Raw genomic sequence first — 18956 nt, 5'->3', positions numbered from 1 at the left:
CAGCAAATCTTTCTGGCCAGATGATAAATATTTTGGACTCTGCAGGCCATGAGATGTCTGTTGCAACGGCTCCACTTCACCACTGTAGCATAAAAGTAGACGAGATAAAAATTCACAAGAACAGGCAGTGAAATCTGGCCTGTGCGCTGAACTGTTCAAACTCCTCCTCTAATACAGGAAAGACTATACCCTTATAGTAAATAGGATGAGTGTCTTAACAATATGCTACCCATTCTAAATGCACATCTTGGTTCTCTGAGTATAATGCTGTTTTTCCCAGCTTAGTAAAATCCATACAAAAATTTGTTCACATTTTACCTGAATAATTTCAGAGTTAAATTTTGATTCCAAATGTGCTGCTCTTTCTGCTTCAATATTTTCTTCTAATTTCCTCACTCTTAGTGTAGTCGCCTGAAAACAAATTAAAAGTTTGTTTTAAATAAACATCAATATTTAAAATGGATATGGTTGACTACAGTCTAGAATTGTAATTAACACTCTGAATTACCATGGCCTCTCTTCTTTACTTTGCAGGAGTGTAAAAGTCATGTTAAAAATTCGTGTAGCCCAGCTGGCATGGCTCAGTGGTTGAGCATCAACCTATGAACCAGTTCGATTTCCAGTCAGGGCACATGCCCAGGTTGCAGGCTCCATCCCCAATGTGGGGTGTGCAGAAGACAGCCAATCAATCTTTCTCTCTCATCACTGAAGTTTCTATCTTTCTCTCCCTCTACCTTCCTCTCTGAAATCAATAAAAATCTTTTTTTTAATTCATGTAAAAATCATGCTCAGGAAGTCTGTTCTAGAGCTTGCTTGCTTTTTCCTTTTTATTAAGGTATAATTTACATATAATAAACTACATATATTGAATGTGTATACTTTGATGTTTTGACACACAGAGACACCCAAGAAATCACCGTCATAATCAAGACAAGAACTATTCCTATTATCCCTTGAAGATTCCTTGTGGCCCTTGGTAATTCCTCCATCCAGTGCTGCCAATGCATGCCTATCCTGAAATAGCTGCTGATCTGTTCTTTGTCACTACAGGTCAATTTACATTTTCTGGAATTTTACATAAATTGAATCATACACTTGATTACTTGCCTTTTCCCCAGCATAATTATTTTAAGATTCATCCATGGGGTTATACACATCAATAGTTCACTCCCAGTGGTGTATCTGTTCATCTGCTGATGGACATTGAAGCTGTTTCCAGTTTGGGAAGTTACAACTGAAACTGTTACGAGCATTTGTACGGACAGACACTTTCACTCCTCTGGGGTAAATAGTGAAGAGTACAATGACTGGGTCAAATGGTAGGTATACATTTAATTTTTATGAAACTGCCAAACTGTTTTTCATATTGTTTCCTATTTTATACATCAGCACCAACACTTGACATGGTCATTTCTGTGTGTCTTTTTGGGGGGAGAGGAGGAATGAGACATTCAAATAGGCATGTAATAGTATCTCATTTTAGTTTTAGTTCGCATCTCCCTAATGGTTAATGACACTGAGTGTGTTTCCATGTAGATATATAGGGCGTCCCCAAAAAATGTATACACACAACAGCTGATAGCTCCAATGATGTTTCTTTCTTTTCAGATTTAACCCCTTGGAACTATTGATTCAAATTGTGCATACATTTTTTGAGCATAAGCAGAGAAATGAAAACATGTTGAAACAAAAACGTACACACAAAATGTTCATACAGCATTTTCCGTAATAGCCAAAAGTGGGCACAACCTAAATGACCATCAATTGGTGAATGGATAAACTAACTGTGATATATCCATACAATGGAATATTACTCAGCCATAAAAAGGAATTCAGTACCAATACATGCTACAACTTACAGGAACCTCGAGAACGTATGTCAAGTGTAAGAGCTCAGACACAAAAGACAACATATTGTATGGCTTCATTTATATGAAATGTCCAGAGTCAGCAAATGAACAGATACAGAAAGTGTGTTAGTTACACTTTCCCAGTAACTAGGGGCAAAGGGAAGAATGAGGAGTGTCTGCTAATGGACATGAAGTTTCTTACTGGAGTGATGAGAACATTCTGGAATTAGACAATGGCAATGCTGCACAACTTTGGGATTATACTAGAAACCACTGAATTGTGTACTTTAAAAAGGTTAATGTTATGATATGTGAAGTATTTCTCAATTAAAAAATAAAAATAATTCCTGAGTGTCAGAACCAAAGACAATGTCAAAGAAGTGACAGCCACTTCTCAGTTTCTGAAAAAAAATGCCCTCTAAGTGCTGCCTTTGAATCCTTGGAACAAGGGATCCCCACTGATTGTAGGTATAAGTTATGCATGGTACCTGCTACTACAGGGAAACTCTTACGTTTAGTCAGATTTTGAAATGAGCATTACCTTATAAGCATAACCAATGGACATAAGACACTGGGGGGTAGGGGAGGCCAGAGGATTGTCAAGGGCGGGAGGGAAAAAAGGAGACATATGTAATACTCTTTGTAATACTTTAAGCAATAAAAAAAAAAAGAAGAAGAAATGAGCATTACCTGAGGAGGGTCCAATACCAGTAAAAAAAAAAAAAAAGAAAAGAAAAAAGAATGTAAACACCACAAGATAAAGTTTCTGTCCTTTCTCAGTCTTCAGTATGCTTGTTTTGGGTTCTATGAGTTAGAAGAAATCTAACCAGTCACAAGAAAACAGCCCATAGACATTGAGAATAAAGGATTAGAACCAGAAAGGCTAATAAAAGGCAGATAGAGGGAAGAAACCAGTTTAACAAAGCTAATATATTTTTTTAGATTTCAAAAAGCATATGCATAAGTTTCTCTATAAAAATAGTAGTCTTATATTTTATTAAAACATGGAATATTCAGTTACTCCATGATAAAAGAATCAACAGTCTTTTCATTTTTTATGTATATATTGTGTCATATTAATTAGTTACCTAATTTTCACTCCAAGTCAAGAATAGGTTGTTTTTCCTGCCTAGACCAAAACGAAATGGGTTGAAATAATAAATGAGAGGTCATAGCTTTATTTTCAGACTTTCCTAGTTTGATTGAAATAGCCAGAAGAAAATGAGTTTTAAAAATGTTTATTATTGCCGAAACCGGTTTGGCTCAGTGGATAGAGCGTCGGCTTGCGGACTGAAAGGTCCCAGGTTCGATTCCGGTCAAGGGCATGTACCTGGGTTGCAGGCATATCCCCAGTAGGAGATGTGCAGGAGGCAGCTGATCGATGTTTCTCTCTCATCGATGTTTCTAACTCTCTATCTCTCTCCCTTCCTCTCTGTAAAAAATCAATAAAATATATTAAAAAAATGTTTATTATTACTAAAACTATCAATTCATCGGTAAGGAAAGCAAAAATATATTCAAATCTTTAAGCTAAGTCATTCCAAAAGTGGGCTTTGTTGATAGACATTATTAAGTTAAAGCAGCTCTGCTAATAAATGTATTTTTAAATCTTCTAGTCTGGTGAATTAACCCTTATATCCAGCAGAGGGTGCTAGAGGAACATCAACATGCTATTCACAAAATGTTTTCCCAATAATACTGCCTAAGATTAAGCAGCACAACAATCATAAACTGTCTCATCAGTATCCAATCCTAATGTAATCAACAAAGTTAGGGCAGAAAACGTAATGGAATTCATATTAAAACACGAAATCCAACACAAATTCATATATACCACAAGTCAATTTAGCTATATAAAGGTTTGCCTGTAATACAAGTATTACACTATACATGTCTGTTCCTTAACACTATGCATAGCAGAGTTATTTATATAACACAACAGTCACACAATTTATTCTTCATTCACTGGTTCTGATGTCCTTTCCTACTGCAATATACTGCCAAGAGATTTTTATTTCAGTAAATACTAAATGTTCACCATACCTTTTTTTTTTATGACATGTCTCATTAAATCACACTAAGCCCAATTAGGTAATCTGCACTTAAGAAAAGTGAGTATTCATTATCTGAATATGGAAATACAGAGATTGATGTCTCCTGTCCAACCCTTTGATACATGTTGTCTTAGCATATAACACAGGGCATGAGCTGCAGGCTCCAGTTCAGCAACAGAATTAACCAAACATATTGAGACATTTGTTCTCCACACATTTGTTCCCATGGCTCCCATGGACCTGTTCCAAAGTTTCACAAAAGTTATGAAAACATGTGTACAATGCATTTGCTGAAAGGCTGGACCAAAAAAAAAGCACCTACTACATTATTTTCTCCTCAAATAGAACATACCCAGCTTGGGGGATATATGTGAACTGAAAGGAATTAGTCAAGCAGTAAAACTCTGATATACAAAATTTAGTCCACTAAAATGGACTCGAGAAAAATGGGATCCTGCTTCCTGCTCATCGCTGCCTCCACAAGGCAAGGCCAAGTGGGAAGCCTGAAATGAGCTGAAAGGGACTTCCAAGGAAGATGCCATGAAAGCTGACATCATAAGTTTTTATTTACAAATTAAAAAAAAAAACTAAAGAAGAAATATGGAATACAGGGAGTGGATTTGGCTGTCAGCCACACTTTTCATCTAAACTGATATCATGCCTTGTTTTTCTCACACCATAGATTAAGTGAAATAATGAAATAAACCCTCTTTCTCAATACTGTCCAGGATATGAGTCTAACAGATTAGGGGCTGAAATAGTTACTGACCTTGCTGAGTAGTTTAGATCAATTAAAAGTGCATTTAAAAATAAAGAAAGTAAAGAAAAAGAAAGAAAAGAAAAAAAAAAGTAAAGATAGGGAAGGAAATATCATACAAGTACCAACTAGTTAGGAATTTCTCAGTAGTATGTGAGGCGGCACTGTTTCCAAACAGTTGCACAAAGTTTACCCCAGAATGTCAACAGCTATCTAAATAGAAAGTGGCTGTGTATTTAACTGTTTTTCCAGATTTTATCACCTGATATTTCCATTAATGGACATTTTTGCAAATAACCAATATAGTAATAATCCATATTCAAAAAGATGATTCTAAAAGACTGACTCATCACAGACTAAGTCTATAATGGTTACTTTAGTGGTAAGGATATTTTGTTATATTTTAGTGACCATAACTAATTTATTATATGTGCATTGATAAGTAATTATAAAACTTATTCCCTACCTATGTATGGGGAAAAGTGTAGTTACTGCACTTTAAGCCCTTAAACTGAAGATATCAAAGGATTTTTATTACCAAAAAAGATATCTTAAAGGGTCAAAGTCTCTAAGTAATTTAACAAGTACTTGGAAAACAGAAGCACCATGGTATCATGCCACTTAACCTGACTCATATATGGGGGGTGGGAAAGGGTTATAACTAAGAATAATCTATGAGTCCTTTACTATTTATCATCCTTGTCCTAATCAAAGAACTTAAAAAGGAATATTTGTTATTCAATTAGTCTGACCTTTAATATGGACACTTTTTTAAGCACTGATATTGCTAAGTGGCACATCTACAAAAGAGAGTGTACTTACATTAATGTCATTGATTATATCAATCCTATAACTGAATATTAATATTCAACACTTTTCAAAGAATTGTCATATGTATTTTGTCATTTGACACAACAATATGCTATGTTTTATAAAACAGGTCAATAAAATATAGCACATAATATTTTAAATCTTTATAAGGCATTCTTAATTGAAGATTTGGATTTTTTTTTAAGTAGCTCTCTTATTTTACATGTAGCCAGCACAATATATGAGGAAAACAATTCTAGTGAGGAGCAAAATTAATGCTTCTTTTGTGACTTGGAACTGCTGTATAAAAGTGAATAGCTGACCTCCAGGTCAGGGTTCTCCAATCCACTGAACTCTACCTTCACAGAAATCCAAATATGTTATATTTATTTTCAATCCCATCAAGCAAACATTACTTTATAAAAATGTTTAGAAGATTATTAAAAACAAATGAACAGGTTTGCAACTTTTCATGATCATCTCATTGATATTTACTATATAGGTAACCAAAAAGGAAAATGGAACATTTAAATAGTACCTACCATATGCTAGATCCCATACTAGATCCTCAGCTCTTATCATGAGGCCAAAAGGGGTGCTGACACACCTATAAGCATTTCCATTACAAATAAGAAAAAAAGATCTGTGTCACGAATGAAAACTGATTTGCCTCTAAGGGACATTCCTTATAATTCTCTGCTATAAATTACAATTAATTTGTAACTGTTTTATTAATGGCCAAATCACACTTGTTTTCCAGAATCCTGTAGGTTATTTTTTATAAATAGGCTCACTTAAAGCACTCCTCACTCTAAAATTACATAGCAATCTCAAGAAATAGCTGAGTGTACAGATATTCAGAGCTCTATGTGCCCATCACCTTAACCATGGTTAACTGTGCGGTTTGACGAAAGAAACCTGTCAGTCACTGAGGATGGCAAATAATCAGAGCCTTAAAAGTTTCAGATTGGACATATGAAGGCAGCAGGATGACTACAGCAATAAATTGGAGAACACAGCAACTTTTTTTATTCACAAGAAATGAATAATGAAATATACCACTCAAATTGTAAAATAGGAGGGATGAACAACAGAGTGATGATTAGCGGGAGGGTGGAAGAGGACATAGATGGGGATAAATGGCAATGAAAATAGATAGATAGATAGATAGATAGATAGATAGATAGATAGATAGATAGATAGATAGGCAGATGATAGATACAAAGAAAAGTAGTTTAATAGGGGGAAAAGTTTTCTATTAGTTTTAGGTATAAAAACCTGATAGTAAAACTAGGAAATTTCAGGAACAAACTTCATAGACCACAAATTCTCATTAGCATGGTAATTAATTTGGCATCTTTACAAATCATTTTTAAAAACCTTTTCTGGCAACAAAAACTTAAGCATTTAACACATTTTTTAATGAGTCTACAATCTGATAACCCACTATAAACATAAATACGAAAATGTATAATACTTATAAGCACAATTATATAAACCAAGTGATTTCATCATTTACCTACTTTATTGCTAGTAATCAACACAAATGGATTTTTAAAAATAATTCCTACAAACACACGCTGGCTTTAAAAAGATGAATCCCATGAAGTTGCCTTCATGGACAATATGAAAAGTAAGATTCATTTTTCTTTTCCTTTTTCACTTGAGTGGAGTATACAGGTAGAGAAGACAGCTACATTTTACCCTTTATATTACTACAATATAGAATATGACTGACAGAAGCAATTCGGCACTTATTTGCAAAGACTGTTCTCTCCGCTATAATCTTCACAAGATCTTGCGTTCTCTCAGAATTAGGTTTGCATCTTCTCTTTTCTCTTTTCTTATTGAGTTAAGCTTATTTCCCATGATAAAAAAAAAAAAATACCTTCCCTAGTTGTAGGAAGGTTTATAAAAGCCATGGATATTTCTTTTTGCAGTTCACTTTTCCCTTGGTTCTGGGGATCCAGCACCACATTTATGAAATTGGATTGGGAGTTTATTTGCTTTTTTAATCTAAGAAACCATTGATTCATGTTAGGATGATTAAGCCACACAATGGTATTTACCTTATCAGATTTAAAATATATATGAACTTCTTTGGCCCAAGCACATAAAGAAATCACTCTTTCATGAAATGCAACTATTGAAAAGCTTCACTAAAGTTTAAAATATTTATTAGACTAAATGTCTACTATATTTGTTGCTTTAGCCTGATATTACTGACATTATATAATGTATTCTAGTTAATTAAAATTTTAACAATTTTCCTTCTCTATTATTATCCCATAATCCTTTTTTAAAAATACCACTGACAGCCCTGATGGTGTGGTTCAGTGGTTAAGTGTCAACCCATGAACCAAGAGGTCACCAGTTTGATTCCTGGTCAGGGCATATGCCTGGGTTGTGGGCTTGATCCCCAGTAGGGAGTGTGCAGGCGACAGCCAATTAATGTTTCTTTCTCATCAATGTTTCTATCTCTCTATCCCTCTCTCTTCCTCTCTCTCTCAAAAAAAAAAAATCAATAAAAACCTTTTTTTTAAATACCACTGACAATTTCTTAAGTACCTAGAATTACTAGTAGTTAATGTCTCCACAATTGAATGTAAAAACCAGAATTAAATGCTCTTCAAAAATTTACCTTCTCCTTTATTATGTCATCATCTGGGCAAATAGCCAATAAAAAATACATTCCCTAAAATAACAAGTAAACTTTTTAAGGGTGAAGAATCATAGGTAAGTCAAAGGACTACACCTGTCTATTTATAAAATTCTTATAAAATGATAAAAGAGACTATCTGGATTACCCTCAAAACTTCAAATTCTCCAAAAGTAGAGACCAGGTAATAGCAAAAGTATTTACAGAGTAGCTAAAAAAAAAAAAAAAAGCATACACACATAAAATAAAACTATCCTGAAACAATTTTATATTTGCAACATCAATCAATAAAAAAAAAAATTGGGGCAAGTAAATATTTTGTAAGGACTAAATCAATACTAACTTATAAAAACAAATCCTAAAGTTTAGGCATTAGATATTTCCTCAATGGAGTCTAAATTGGCTTACCACGCATTTTATCAACAAAAAGAAATCACTGTTACCTAGTACTTTTTCACACCTCTAAGACAATTAAAACATGTTTAGTGATGATCAGAGGGTTTTCCAGCATCCTAATGTGACTCTAAATGATTTTCTTAAATTCTAAGTATATTCAGAACTTTAACTCTATTCTTTTTTTTGAATATTAAATACCTTTATTTAAGACTTCAGGACAATGAGGTCTGTGCAGACATTCAGAGCTGGGCAACAGCAAGAACTGCCAGCACATACCGGGCTCTGCTCATCGTGCTGCATCCCATTTCTTCCCGCGCGAAAACCTTCCTCATCAGTTCCAGTGCTTTCTATTCTAACAACCCAGCACCACGGTGCCCTTCACACCCCTCTTACTGCTCACTGTGCCACCTTCATAGAAAACACCCAATGTGAGGACACATGCTCCCTTTGTACCAGATTTTGGAGAACGTCTGTAGGTTCTATGTAATTAAATGCTGTGAAGAGCTTATGTTCTTAATAGCGGGACTATGGTCTCGTCCCCAAAAGATGGGAGAAATATTTAACCTGTTTAAATATTTCTACTGTTACACCAGGACACTAAATCTCAAGAGAGATAAGTGGTCACATAGCCAAAAAGTTACATGTGAGGCTTCTTATGCAGGGCTACGCCTAGTGATGGGATCTTGAATCAATACCAAACCTGTTGCTTCACCTGTAAAATTAGAGAATAGTATCAACTTCATAGAGTTGTGAGAATTAAAAGATGAATAGAAAGCAACTGCTACACTGCCCTTTTACCATCAGCACTTCGGTACTGCTCTAACTTCTGTGATGATGCTCAGACACATGGCTGCCACAAGTTATAGAAGACTATTGGTGCGTTGTAAAGAGTAGAGTGATAGTTGGTATAAGTCAGTTAAAATATCAGCACCACAGCATTCCAGTTGCAATGACTTGGACCTATAGTTTCAACATGAGCTTAGAACTCAGGCCGCTGCACCCCCACAGGTGTTGAAGACAAATTCCCCAGGCCCAAAGTTGGTCTGGGACCAGCTCCTACCCCAAACCTGCTACAAAGTGGCCGTGGCCCAACTCCGCTAGACTAAGAAGCCAGAGAGTCCCTCTATGCCTTTTTTTTTTAATAGGCCATCCACAAACTACATATTTTAAATGATTATGTAAAATATGATGATATATTACTGAATTTATTGGCCTGAAAAATGTTCAGCACAAGTGACAAGTAAGCTAAAAATATTATTTAGAATATAATCTCATTTTTACTGGTCCTCTAAACTTACGTAAAATTAGACCATGTGTGGTAAGAATGTGAATAATTTTATCTTTGCCAAGTTCACACTTGCCTTTATATACTCCACACCCACTTTCCCCTATTATTGACATCCTACATTCATATGATAAAATAACCCCTTAAAAATGGACAGTGGAGCTAAAGAGATATTTCTTCAACAATATACAAATGACCAATAATCACATAAAATGATATTCAACATCATTAGTCATTGGAGAGATGCAAATCACGAAGTGTAAAATGGTACCACCACTGTGCAAAATGTTCTGATAGTTCCTCAAAAAGCTAAACATGGAGTTAGCACATGATCCAGTAATTCCACTCCTAACTATACACCCAAGAGAACTGAAAACATGTCCACACAAAAACTTGTACACAAATGTACACAGAGATATTACTCATAATAGCCAAAAGGAAGAAACAACACAAATGTCCATCAACTGATGAAGGGATAAACAAAATGTGGTATACAATACAATGGAATATTATTCAGTAATAAAAAAGAATAAAGTACTGATATATGATACAATATGGATGAATCCCGAAAACATCATTCTAAGTGAAAAAAGTCCATAACAAATGACCAAATATTGCATGATTCCATTAATATGAAATATCCAAAATAGGCAAATCTATAAAAGAATAACGCAGATTAATGATTTATAAATGCAGAAAGTAGATTAATGGTTGCTTAGGGTTGAGAGAGAAAGGGAAATAGGAGAGTCATGGCTATTTGGTATGGAGTTTCTTATTGAGGTGCTGAAAACATTCTAAAAATAAATATCGTGACAGTTGCACAACTCTGTGACTATACTAAAAAATACTGAATGATACACTATAAATAAGTTAATTTGTAGCATGTAAACTATAACTCCAAGTTGTTGGGGGTTTTTAATATCATCAATATGACAAGTTTAACTTCCAGGCATCCACCTGCACCCCAAATAGCCAAAAAATACCTCTCCAGAACCACTGCACAAACTGGAGGTTTATTATCTGGAGAGTGTGACTCTGAACCAGAGGCTCATGGACAGAGGGATACACAGGGAGGGGGCAGGGAGAGGGGTACACAAGTCTGAAACCACGGCAAAGTCTGCTACTGAACAACATGATACCCAGACTCTCCCTCCATTTCCTTCTTCCATTTTATAACCACCGAAAGGGAAACTAGCAGATCACCCTTTGCAGAAACTAAAGAAACAGAGAAAAGACCTATATAAATCATAGCATTTCAAAATTTCCCAATGAAATATTTGGCACACATCTCCTTATCGTCCCTACATTAAGGCTTCCTAAGATCAATACTCACATATTCAACTGCCTACTCAACATCTCCACTTGGATGTCTAATGAGCATGTCAGTTTACATATCTAAAACCAAACTCCTCTCTCCCTAATCTACCCCACTTGCATTCTTTGCCAGCTGAGTAAAGGGCAATGTTATTTGCAGTTTGCTCAGAGATATAGAGACATAGAAATAGAAATATATTTACCCTTTGCTGTAAATATTTTTCTCTTTTATCTTTATCTTTAGTGGAGGGTTTCACTTACATATGATATTAATTTTCATAGTCAAAACCATAAATCTATTTCTTTATTACTTTGTTCCACTGCTTTTATGATTAGTAGTAAATCATATAGCACTAAGAGAACAGAGAAAATTAATCCCAATTTTCTTCTTCTTAGTTTAGCATCATTTTTAATATTTCACTCTTTTTAATCCAACTGGAATTTATTTTAGAATATGATGTAAGATAGGAATCTAATTTTATTTTGTACCAAATGGTTAACCAATTGTTTCAACACGATTCACTGAATAATCTGTCGTATCCTAACGGATTTGAAATATCTTAATATACTAAATTTTTTTATCCTCACCCAAGGATATGTTTTATTGATTTTTAGAGAGAGAATGAGAAAAGGAGAGAGAGAGAGAGAGAGAGAGAGAGAGAGAGAGAGAGAGAATTGATGTGAGAGAGATACATCAATCAGTTGCTGCCCGTAGGCGCCCTGACAGGGGGTAGAACTTGAAACCTATGTATGTACCCTGATCAGGAATTGAACCTGCAATCTTTTGATGTACGAGATGACACTCCAACAAACTGAGCCACCTGGCCAAGGCTTAATATACTAGATTTTTATAAATATCTTACAAATCTACTATTGGCCTTTCAATTCTGTTCTATTGGTTTGTTCTTACAAACTATTGAATGGGAGATGATATCTGCCAGTGAAATATCTCATAAGGGGTTAATATCCAAAATTTATAAAGAACTTATAAAACTCAACACCCCATAAAAACAAGCAATCCAATTAAAAAGCGGAGAGAGGACTTAGACTTCTCCAAAGAGGACATACAGATGCCAATAGACATATGAAAAAATGCTCACTGTCACTAATCATCAGAGAAATGCAAATTAAAACTACCAGATGTCATCTCACACCTGTCAGAATGGATATCATCAATAAATCAACAAAAAACAAGTGATGTGGAGAACCAAGATGGCAGCATAGGTTAACGCCGGAGTTCGCCGCTTTGAACAACTACTTCAAAAGTGAAACCAAAAAACGGAAGGGACATCACCCAGAACCACAGGAAGGCTGGCTGAGTGGAAGTCCTACAACTAGGAGGAAAGAGAAATGCATACAGACACTCAGAGGAGGCACAGTGCTGAAGTCAAATTCTGAGGTGCGGAGTGCGCGGAGCGGGCTGGCGGCGGAGGGCGCGGCTGGCGTTTTCAATCGGGAGGGAGTCGCAGACTCTGAGCTCCAGATCCGGGCGAGTCTCTAGGGACCCAGACTCAAACGGGAGAAGCGGGACTGTCTGGCTTCGGTCAGAGCGAGTGCAGCTTTCTCTCTGAGCTTTGCAGCGGGTGCTGGGACTCAGAGAGGCAGAGCCCCTGGGGACAGGACTGAGAGCCGCCATAACTGCTCTCTCCGGCCCACCCTGTTGATCCTGTGCGACCCGCCCCGCCCAAGCCCTGCACAGAGGCATTTGCCAGATAGCCTCAGGCAAAGGCTAGATTAGCACCTCCCTAGAGGACAGAAGTTCTCTCACTGCTGACACAGCTGATTCTCATAGCCACTTGGCCTGGAGGTCAAACCCTCCCTGGAATTAGCTACAACAATCAAGATTTAACTATAAGACCTCGAACAAAGACCACTAGGGGGTGCACCAAGGAAGCATAACAAAATGCGGAGACAAAGAAACAGGACAAAATTGTCAATGGAAGATATAGAGTTCAGAACCACACTTTTAAGGTCTCTCAAGAACTGTTTAGAAGCCACCGATAAACTTAATGAGATCTACAAGAAAACTAATGAGACCCTCGATCTTATATTGGGGAACCAACTAGAAATTAAGCATACACGGACTGAAATAACGAATATTATACAGACTCCCGACAGCAGACCAGAGGAGCGCAAGAATCAAGTCAATGATTTGAAATGCGAGGAAGCAAAAAACACCCAACCGGAAAAGCAAAATGAAAAAAGAATCCAAAAATGCGAGGATAGTGTAAGGAGCCTCTGGGACAGCTTCAAGCGTACCAACATCAGAATTATAGGGGTGCCAGAAGATGAGAGAGAGCAAAATATTGAAAACCTATTTGAAGAAATAATGACAGAAAACTTCCCCCACCTGGTGAAAGAAATGGACTTACAGGTCCAAGAAGCGCAGAGAACCCCAAACAAAAGGAATCCAAAGAGGACCACACCAAGACACATCATAATTAAAATGCCAAGAGCAAAAGATAAAGAGAGAATCTTAAAAACAGCAAGAGAAAGAAACTCAGTTACCTACAAGGGAATACCCATACGACTGTCAGCTGATTTCTCAACAGAAACTTTGCAGGCCAGAAGGGAGTGGCAAGAAATATTCAAAGTGATGAATACCAAGAACCTACAACCAAGATTACTTTATCCAGCAAAGCTATCATTCAGAATTGAAGGTCAGATAAAGAGCTTCACAGATAAGGAAAAGCTAAAGGAGTTCATCACCACTAAACCAGTATTATATGAAATGCTGAAAGGTATTCTTTAAGAAGAGGAAGAGGAAGAAAAAGGTAAAGATACAAATTATGAACAACAAATATGCATCTATCAACAAGTGAATCTAAGAATCAAGTGAATAAATAATCTGATGAACAGAATGAACTGTTGATTATAATAGAATCAGGGACATAGAAAGGGAATGGACTGACTATTCCTGGGGGGGAAAGGGGTGTGGGAGATGCGGGAAGAGACTGGACAAAAATCGTGCACCTATGGATGAGGACAGTGGGTGGGGAGTGAGGGCGGAGGGTGGGGTGGGAACTGGGAGGAGGGGAGGTATGGGGGGGAAAAAAGAGGAACAAATGTAATAATCTGAACAATAAAGATTTAATTTAAAAAAAAAGAAGAAAAAAGAAAAGAAAAAAGAGGAAAAAACAACAACAACAACAAAAAAAAACAAGTGATGTGAAGAAAAGAAAACCCTCGTGCACTCTTGGTAGGACTGCAGATTGGTACAGCCACTATGGAAAACAATATGAAGGTTCCTCAAAAAAATTAAAAATGACCCAGCAATTCCATTTCTGGGTATATTTGCAAAGAGACCTGAACACTAATTTGAAAGAATACATGCACCCCTATGTTCACTGCAGGATTATTACAGTAGCCGAGATATGGAAGCATCCCAAGTGCTCATCAGTAGACCAGTGGATAAAAATGTGGAGATACATATATGCAATGGAGTATTACTTGACCATAAAAATAAAATGAAATTTTACCATTTGCAATAGCATGATAAACTTAGTGGGTATTATGCTAAGTGAGTAAAGTAAGACAGAGAAAGGCAAGTACCATATGATTTCAATTATATGTAGAATCTAAAAAACAAATTAAATGAACAAACAAAATTGAAACAGATTCATGGATACAGAGAACAGACTAATGATTGCCAGAGAGGAGGAGGGTTGGGGCCTGGGTAAAAGAAGGTGAAGGGATCTAGAAGTAAAGAAGTAAACTGGTAGATACAAAACAGTCACAGGGATGTGAAGTATAGCATAGAAAATATAACCAATAATCTACACTAATAAAAGAGAAAAATGGTAATTGGCGTACGGCAATACCATTTTCATTGGCTAATCAGGGCTATATGCAAATTAACTGCCAACTAAGATTGGCAGTTAACTGCCAACAAGATGGTGGCTAATTTGCATATGTAGGCACAATGCAGGGAGGCGAAAGGGAAAGCAGGAAGAAGCCCCCTGCCACTGACAGTGATCAGAAAGAAACCCAGGGGGGAGCTAAGAGCTGGGGGGCAGGGCAAAGGCGGCCCCAGGGCCGCCTTTGCCCTGCCCCCCAGCCATGATCGGAGAATCAGGAGCCTTTGCCGCCCTGGCCAGTGATAGCAGGAAGTAGGGGTGGAGCCAGCGATGGGAGCTGGGCACGGTCGAAGCTGGCAGTCCCGGGAGCTAGGGGTCCCTTGCCTGGGCCTAAAGCGAAGCCCACGATCGCGGCGCCCCCTGCTGCCACTGCAGGTCCCCGCTGCCCGGGCTGGACGCCTAGGCCAGAGGCATTAGGCCTGGGCAGGGGCGGAGCCTGCAACCGCGGGGAGCTGGGGGTCCCCTGCCCAGGCCTGACACCTCTGCCGGAGGCCTCAGGCCTGGTCAAGGGGCCAATCCGGTGATTGGTGATCGGAGGGTGATGAGGGTCAACTCCTCTGGCCGAGGCATCAGGCCTGGGTGGGGGGCGGAGCCGGGGATTGGGGGGATATGATGGTCCCCTTGCCCAGGCCTGAAGCCTGGGTCAGAGGCGTCAGGCTTGGGCGGGGGATGGAGCAAGCGATCAGAGGGAGATGGGGGTCCCCTGCCCAGGCACGATTCCTGGGTCAGAGGCCTCAGGCCTGGGCAAGGGGCCGATCAGGCGATCGGAGGGTGATGGGGGTCAACGCCTGAGGGCTCCCAGTATGTGAGAGGGGGCAGGCTGGGCTAAGGGACACTCTCCCCCCCACACAAACACCCAGTGCACGAATTTCGTGCACCGGGCCCCTAGTACTGTAATAACTATGTATGGCACCAGGTAGGGACTTGAAATATCAGAGGTATCACTTTATAAAGTATATATGGTTGTCTAACCCCTATGCTGTACATCTGAAATGAATTAAAAAATAAGACTAAATCTAAACTGTAATTAAAAAACAAAAATTTTTAAAAGTAGTACTAATGAAAAATAGAAAGTCTAGTCTTGAAGTTATTGTACTTTTTGGCCACGCAACAATTTTTTCCCTTTTTATGGTACCAGCACCCTGATTTTCTCTATAAGAATGTATTTGGGCTTCAATTTTAGTAGAACTGAGAGGGATTTATTTGGGGCAAATGACTTCTTTCAATCAAATGCTCTCTTCCTGGATTTTGTAACTTTTGAATAAAGTTACTTTTGAGTGAAAATTATTGATACCAGTTTACCCCAAATTCATCCATCTTTTCTGCTTCAGAGACCCTTAGGTCTGGGGCTCATGCTTTCTGAGCTTGATTCCTCACAGTGTGCCTTCTGATTCTGTGAATAAGATTCCACTGAAGTCCCTTCTTTAGTTAACCAAAGTTGGTTTCTGTTGCATACAACCAAAAATGACAACTGATATGTCACTGAAGCTTTACAGTATGTATTCACTTCTGATAATGTAAGTCCCACTCGTAAATAATCAAAATGTTTTAATATTCTCATCTGGCTCTTTAGTCTTTCACATGAATTTCAGAATCTGTCTTCCCAAAATAATTCCATTAAAGTTTTCATTCAAACAGCTTTAACCCATAATATAATCTGGGGACAATTTTTGTCTTTACAATGTTAAATGTTCATAAAATGTCTTGCCATTTTCTTTTAAGACTATCAGTTAAATTTCATTATTTTTAATGTATTTGTTCTTAATTGTATTACTATTTTTGTCACTGTGGTGAAAAAAACTTTTTTAGTATTTTATTTTCTGATTATTGCTAGTATGTAAGAATCCTTTATAATAAAAGCCTAATATGCAAATTGTCCCCTTGAGCAGTTGTGTGACCAAGACTGTGAGGGGGCAGGACAGACAGCAGGTGGAGACAGGGAGTTTGACCACTTGCTACGACGTGCACTGACCACCAGGGGACAACGTGGAACATGGCGGGCGTCGGGGACACGGTGCTGGCAGCGGGCAGCAGCAGAAGTGCTGCAGGCCCCAATGGGCCCAAATGAGAGTGGGACCGAGGTGGGATGGTGGAGCAGGTGAGCAGGTGACGCCAGGCCAAGGCAGAGTGCCAGGAGGGGCTGTGGGGCTGTGGGGCTGTGAGGCTGGGGACGCAAGCTGGGGCCCAATCTCTGCAGGCCAACCTGAGGGACCCCATCCAAACATGAATTCATGCACCGGGCCTCTAGTATAAACATAATTATTATCATACTAGAGGTCCGGTGCATGAAAATTCATGTACTGGAGGGGGGGTCCCCTCAGCCCAGCCTGCCCCCTCATAGTCCGAGAGCCCTCAGGGGTGGGAGGCGAACTGGTGATCAGGGGAAGACGACACCCCATCACAACTCTGCTGCTGCCACTGCCGGCAGCGCAAGCCTCGGCCGGCCCTGGTTACCTGAGTCTCGGGTGGCCCTGGGTGGCTGGGGGGCCGAGGGGACTGGGCGCTGCCATCTTGTGGCTGTGGGCGCCGCCATCTTTGAGGGTGAGGTGGTCAATTACCATATTCCCTCCTTATTGGCTGTGGGTAATGCCATCTTTGTGATGGAATGAGGGTCAATTAGCATATTCCCTCTTTATTACATAGGACTAGAGGCCCAGTACACAAAATTCATGCACTCGGGGAGTCCCTCAGCCCAGCCTGCACCCTCTCGCCATCCAGGAGCCCTTGGAGAATGTCCAACTGACGGCTTAGGCCCGCTCCCCTTAGAGCCTGGCTTCTGGCTGAGCTGCACTCCTCCTGTAGAAGTGCACTGACCACCAGGGGGCAGCTCCTGTGTTGAGCATCTGCCCCCTGGTGGTCAATCCGCATCATAGTGACCGGTCATTCCGCCATTTGGTTGATGTGTATATTAGCCTTTTATTATATAGGATATTATTTTCTTTCTGGCCTCCTAGCTAAATAGTCTTACTAGCATTAATAATTTTAAAGTTGATTTTCTTGACTATTGAAGGTTATAAATATATCTATAATAATAAAAATCAGACCTCCTTCTTTCTAAAAATTGTAATTCTTATTGCTATTCTTGCCTTTATATATTTCTTTGGTTAAAATTCCCAAAACAAAATTAAATGACACAGTGAGTTTAATGAGAGTACCTGTAGCATTTTATCAACAAATACTCTTTATAAAGGTTTCTTTTCCTAATAATAGTTATAAGTTATGTTTAGGAAAACTTCTATATTTAGTAAAAACAAATTTTTTTACCTTTTTTAAGTTAATTCTCATCCAAGGATATTTTTCTATTGATTTTTAGAAAGAGTGGAAAGGAGGGGGAGAGACACAGAGAGAGAAACACCAATGTCAGAGAGACACATCAATTGGTTGCCTCCTGCACCCTGCATGCGCCTGACCAGGGCCAGAGATGGAGCCTACAACCCAGATATGTGCGCTTGACTGGAATCAAACCCAGGATCCTTCAGTCCATTGTCTGACACTCTATCTACTGAGCCAAACCAGCAAGGGCTATCTAGTAAAATATTTAATTTCCCACCAAGCAAAAGGAAATTTCAAAAAGAAGTCGAATTAACAAATAAATTCAATCTCTCTCAAGATTAATTAAAATGTTTATAAGTAGCTAGCCCTAACCGGTTTGGCTCAGTGGACAGAGCGTCGGCATGCGGACTCAAGGATCCCAAGTTCGATTTCGGTCAAGGGCATGTACCTTGGTTGCAGGCACATCCCCAGTAGGGGGTGTACATGAGGCAGCTGATCGATGTTTCTCTATCATTGATGTTTCTAACTCTCTATCCCTCTTCCTTCTTCTCTGTAAAAAAATCAATAAAATATATTTTTTTAAAAAATAAATAAATAAAATGTTTATCAGTATTAATCATTCATAAAATCATACTTTTATTTTTCATTTGTAAACTGATATCCCTTTTCCATCTAGGCTTTTCTGAGAACTAGTCCACAAA

At 38.4% G+C, this 18956-nt stretch overlaps 1 protein-coding gene across 1 annotated transcript in view; it reads right to left on the bottom strand.

Annotated features, from left to right (window-relative positions):
- Nucleotides 1-18956, bottom strand: part of CCDC171 (coiled-coil domain containing 171) — a 252847-nt gene that overhangs the window by 203014 nt on the left and 30877 nt on the right. The window contains exon 7 of the mRNA XM_036331206.1: nucleotides 319-411. Coding sequence (XP_036187099.1) covers nucleotides 319-411 — 93 coding nt within the window. The remainder of the gene's footprint in view (nucleotides 1-318; nucleotides 412-18956) is intronic.

The sequence above is a fragment of the Myotis myotis genome, unplaced genomic scaffold (genome assembly GCF_014108235.1).
Source record: "Myotis myotis isolate mMyoMyo1 unplaced genomic scaffold, mMyoMyo1.p scaffold_m19_p_12, whole genome shotgun sequence".
NCBI classification, from domain to species: Eukaryota; Metazoa; Chordata; class Mammalia; order Chiroptera; family Vespertilionidae; genus Myotis; species Myotis myotis.
This window is presented reverse-complemented; position numbering and strand designations above follow the sequence as displayed.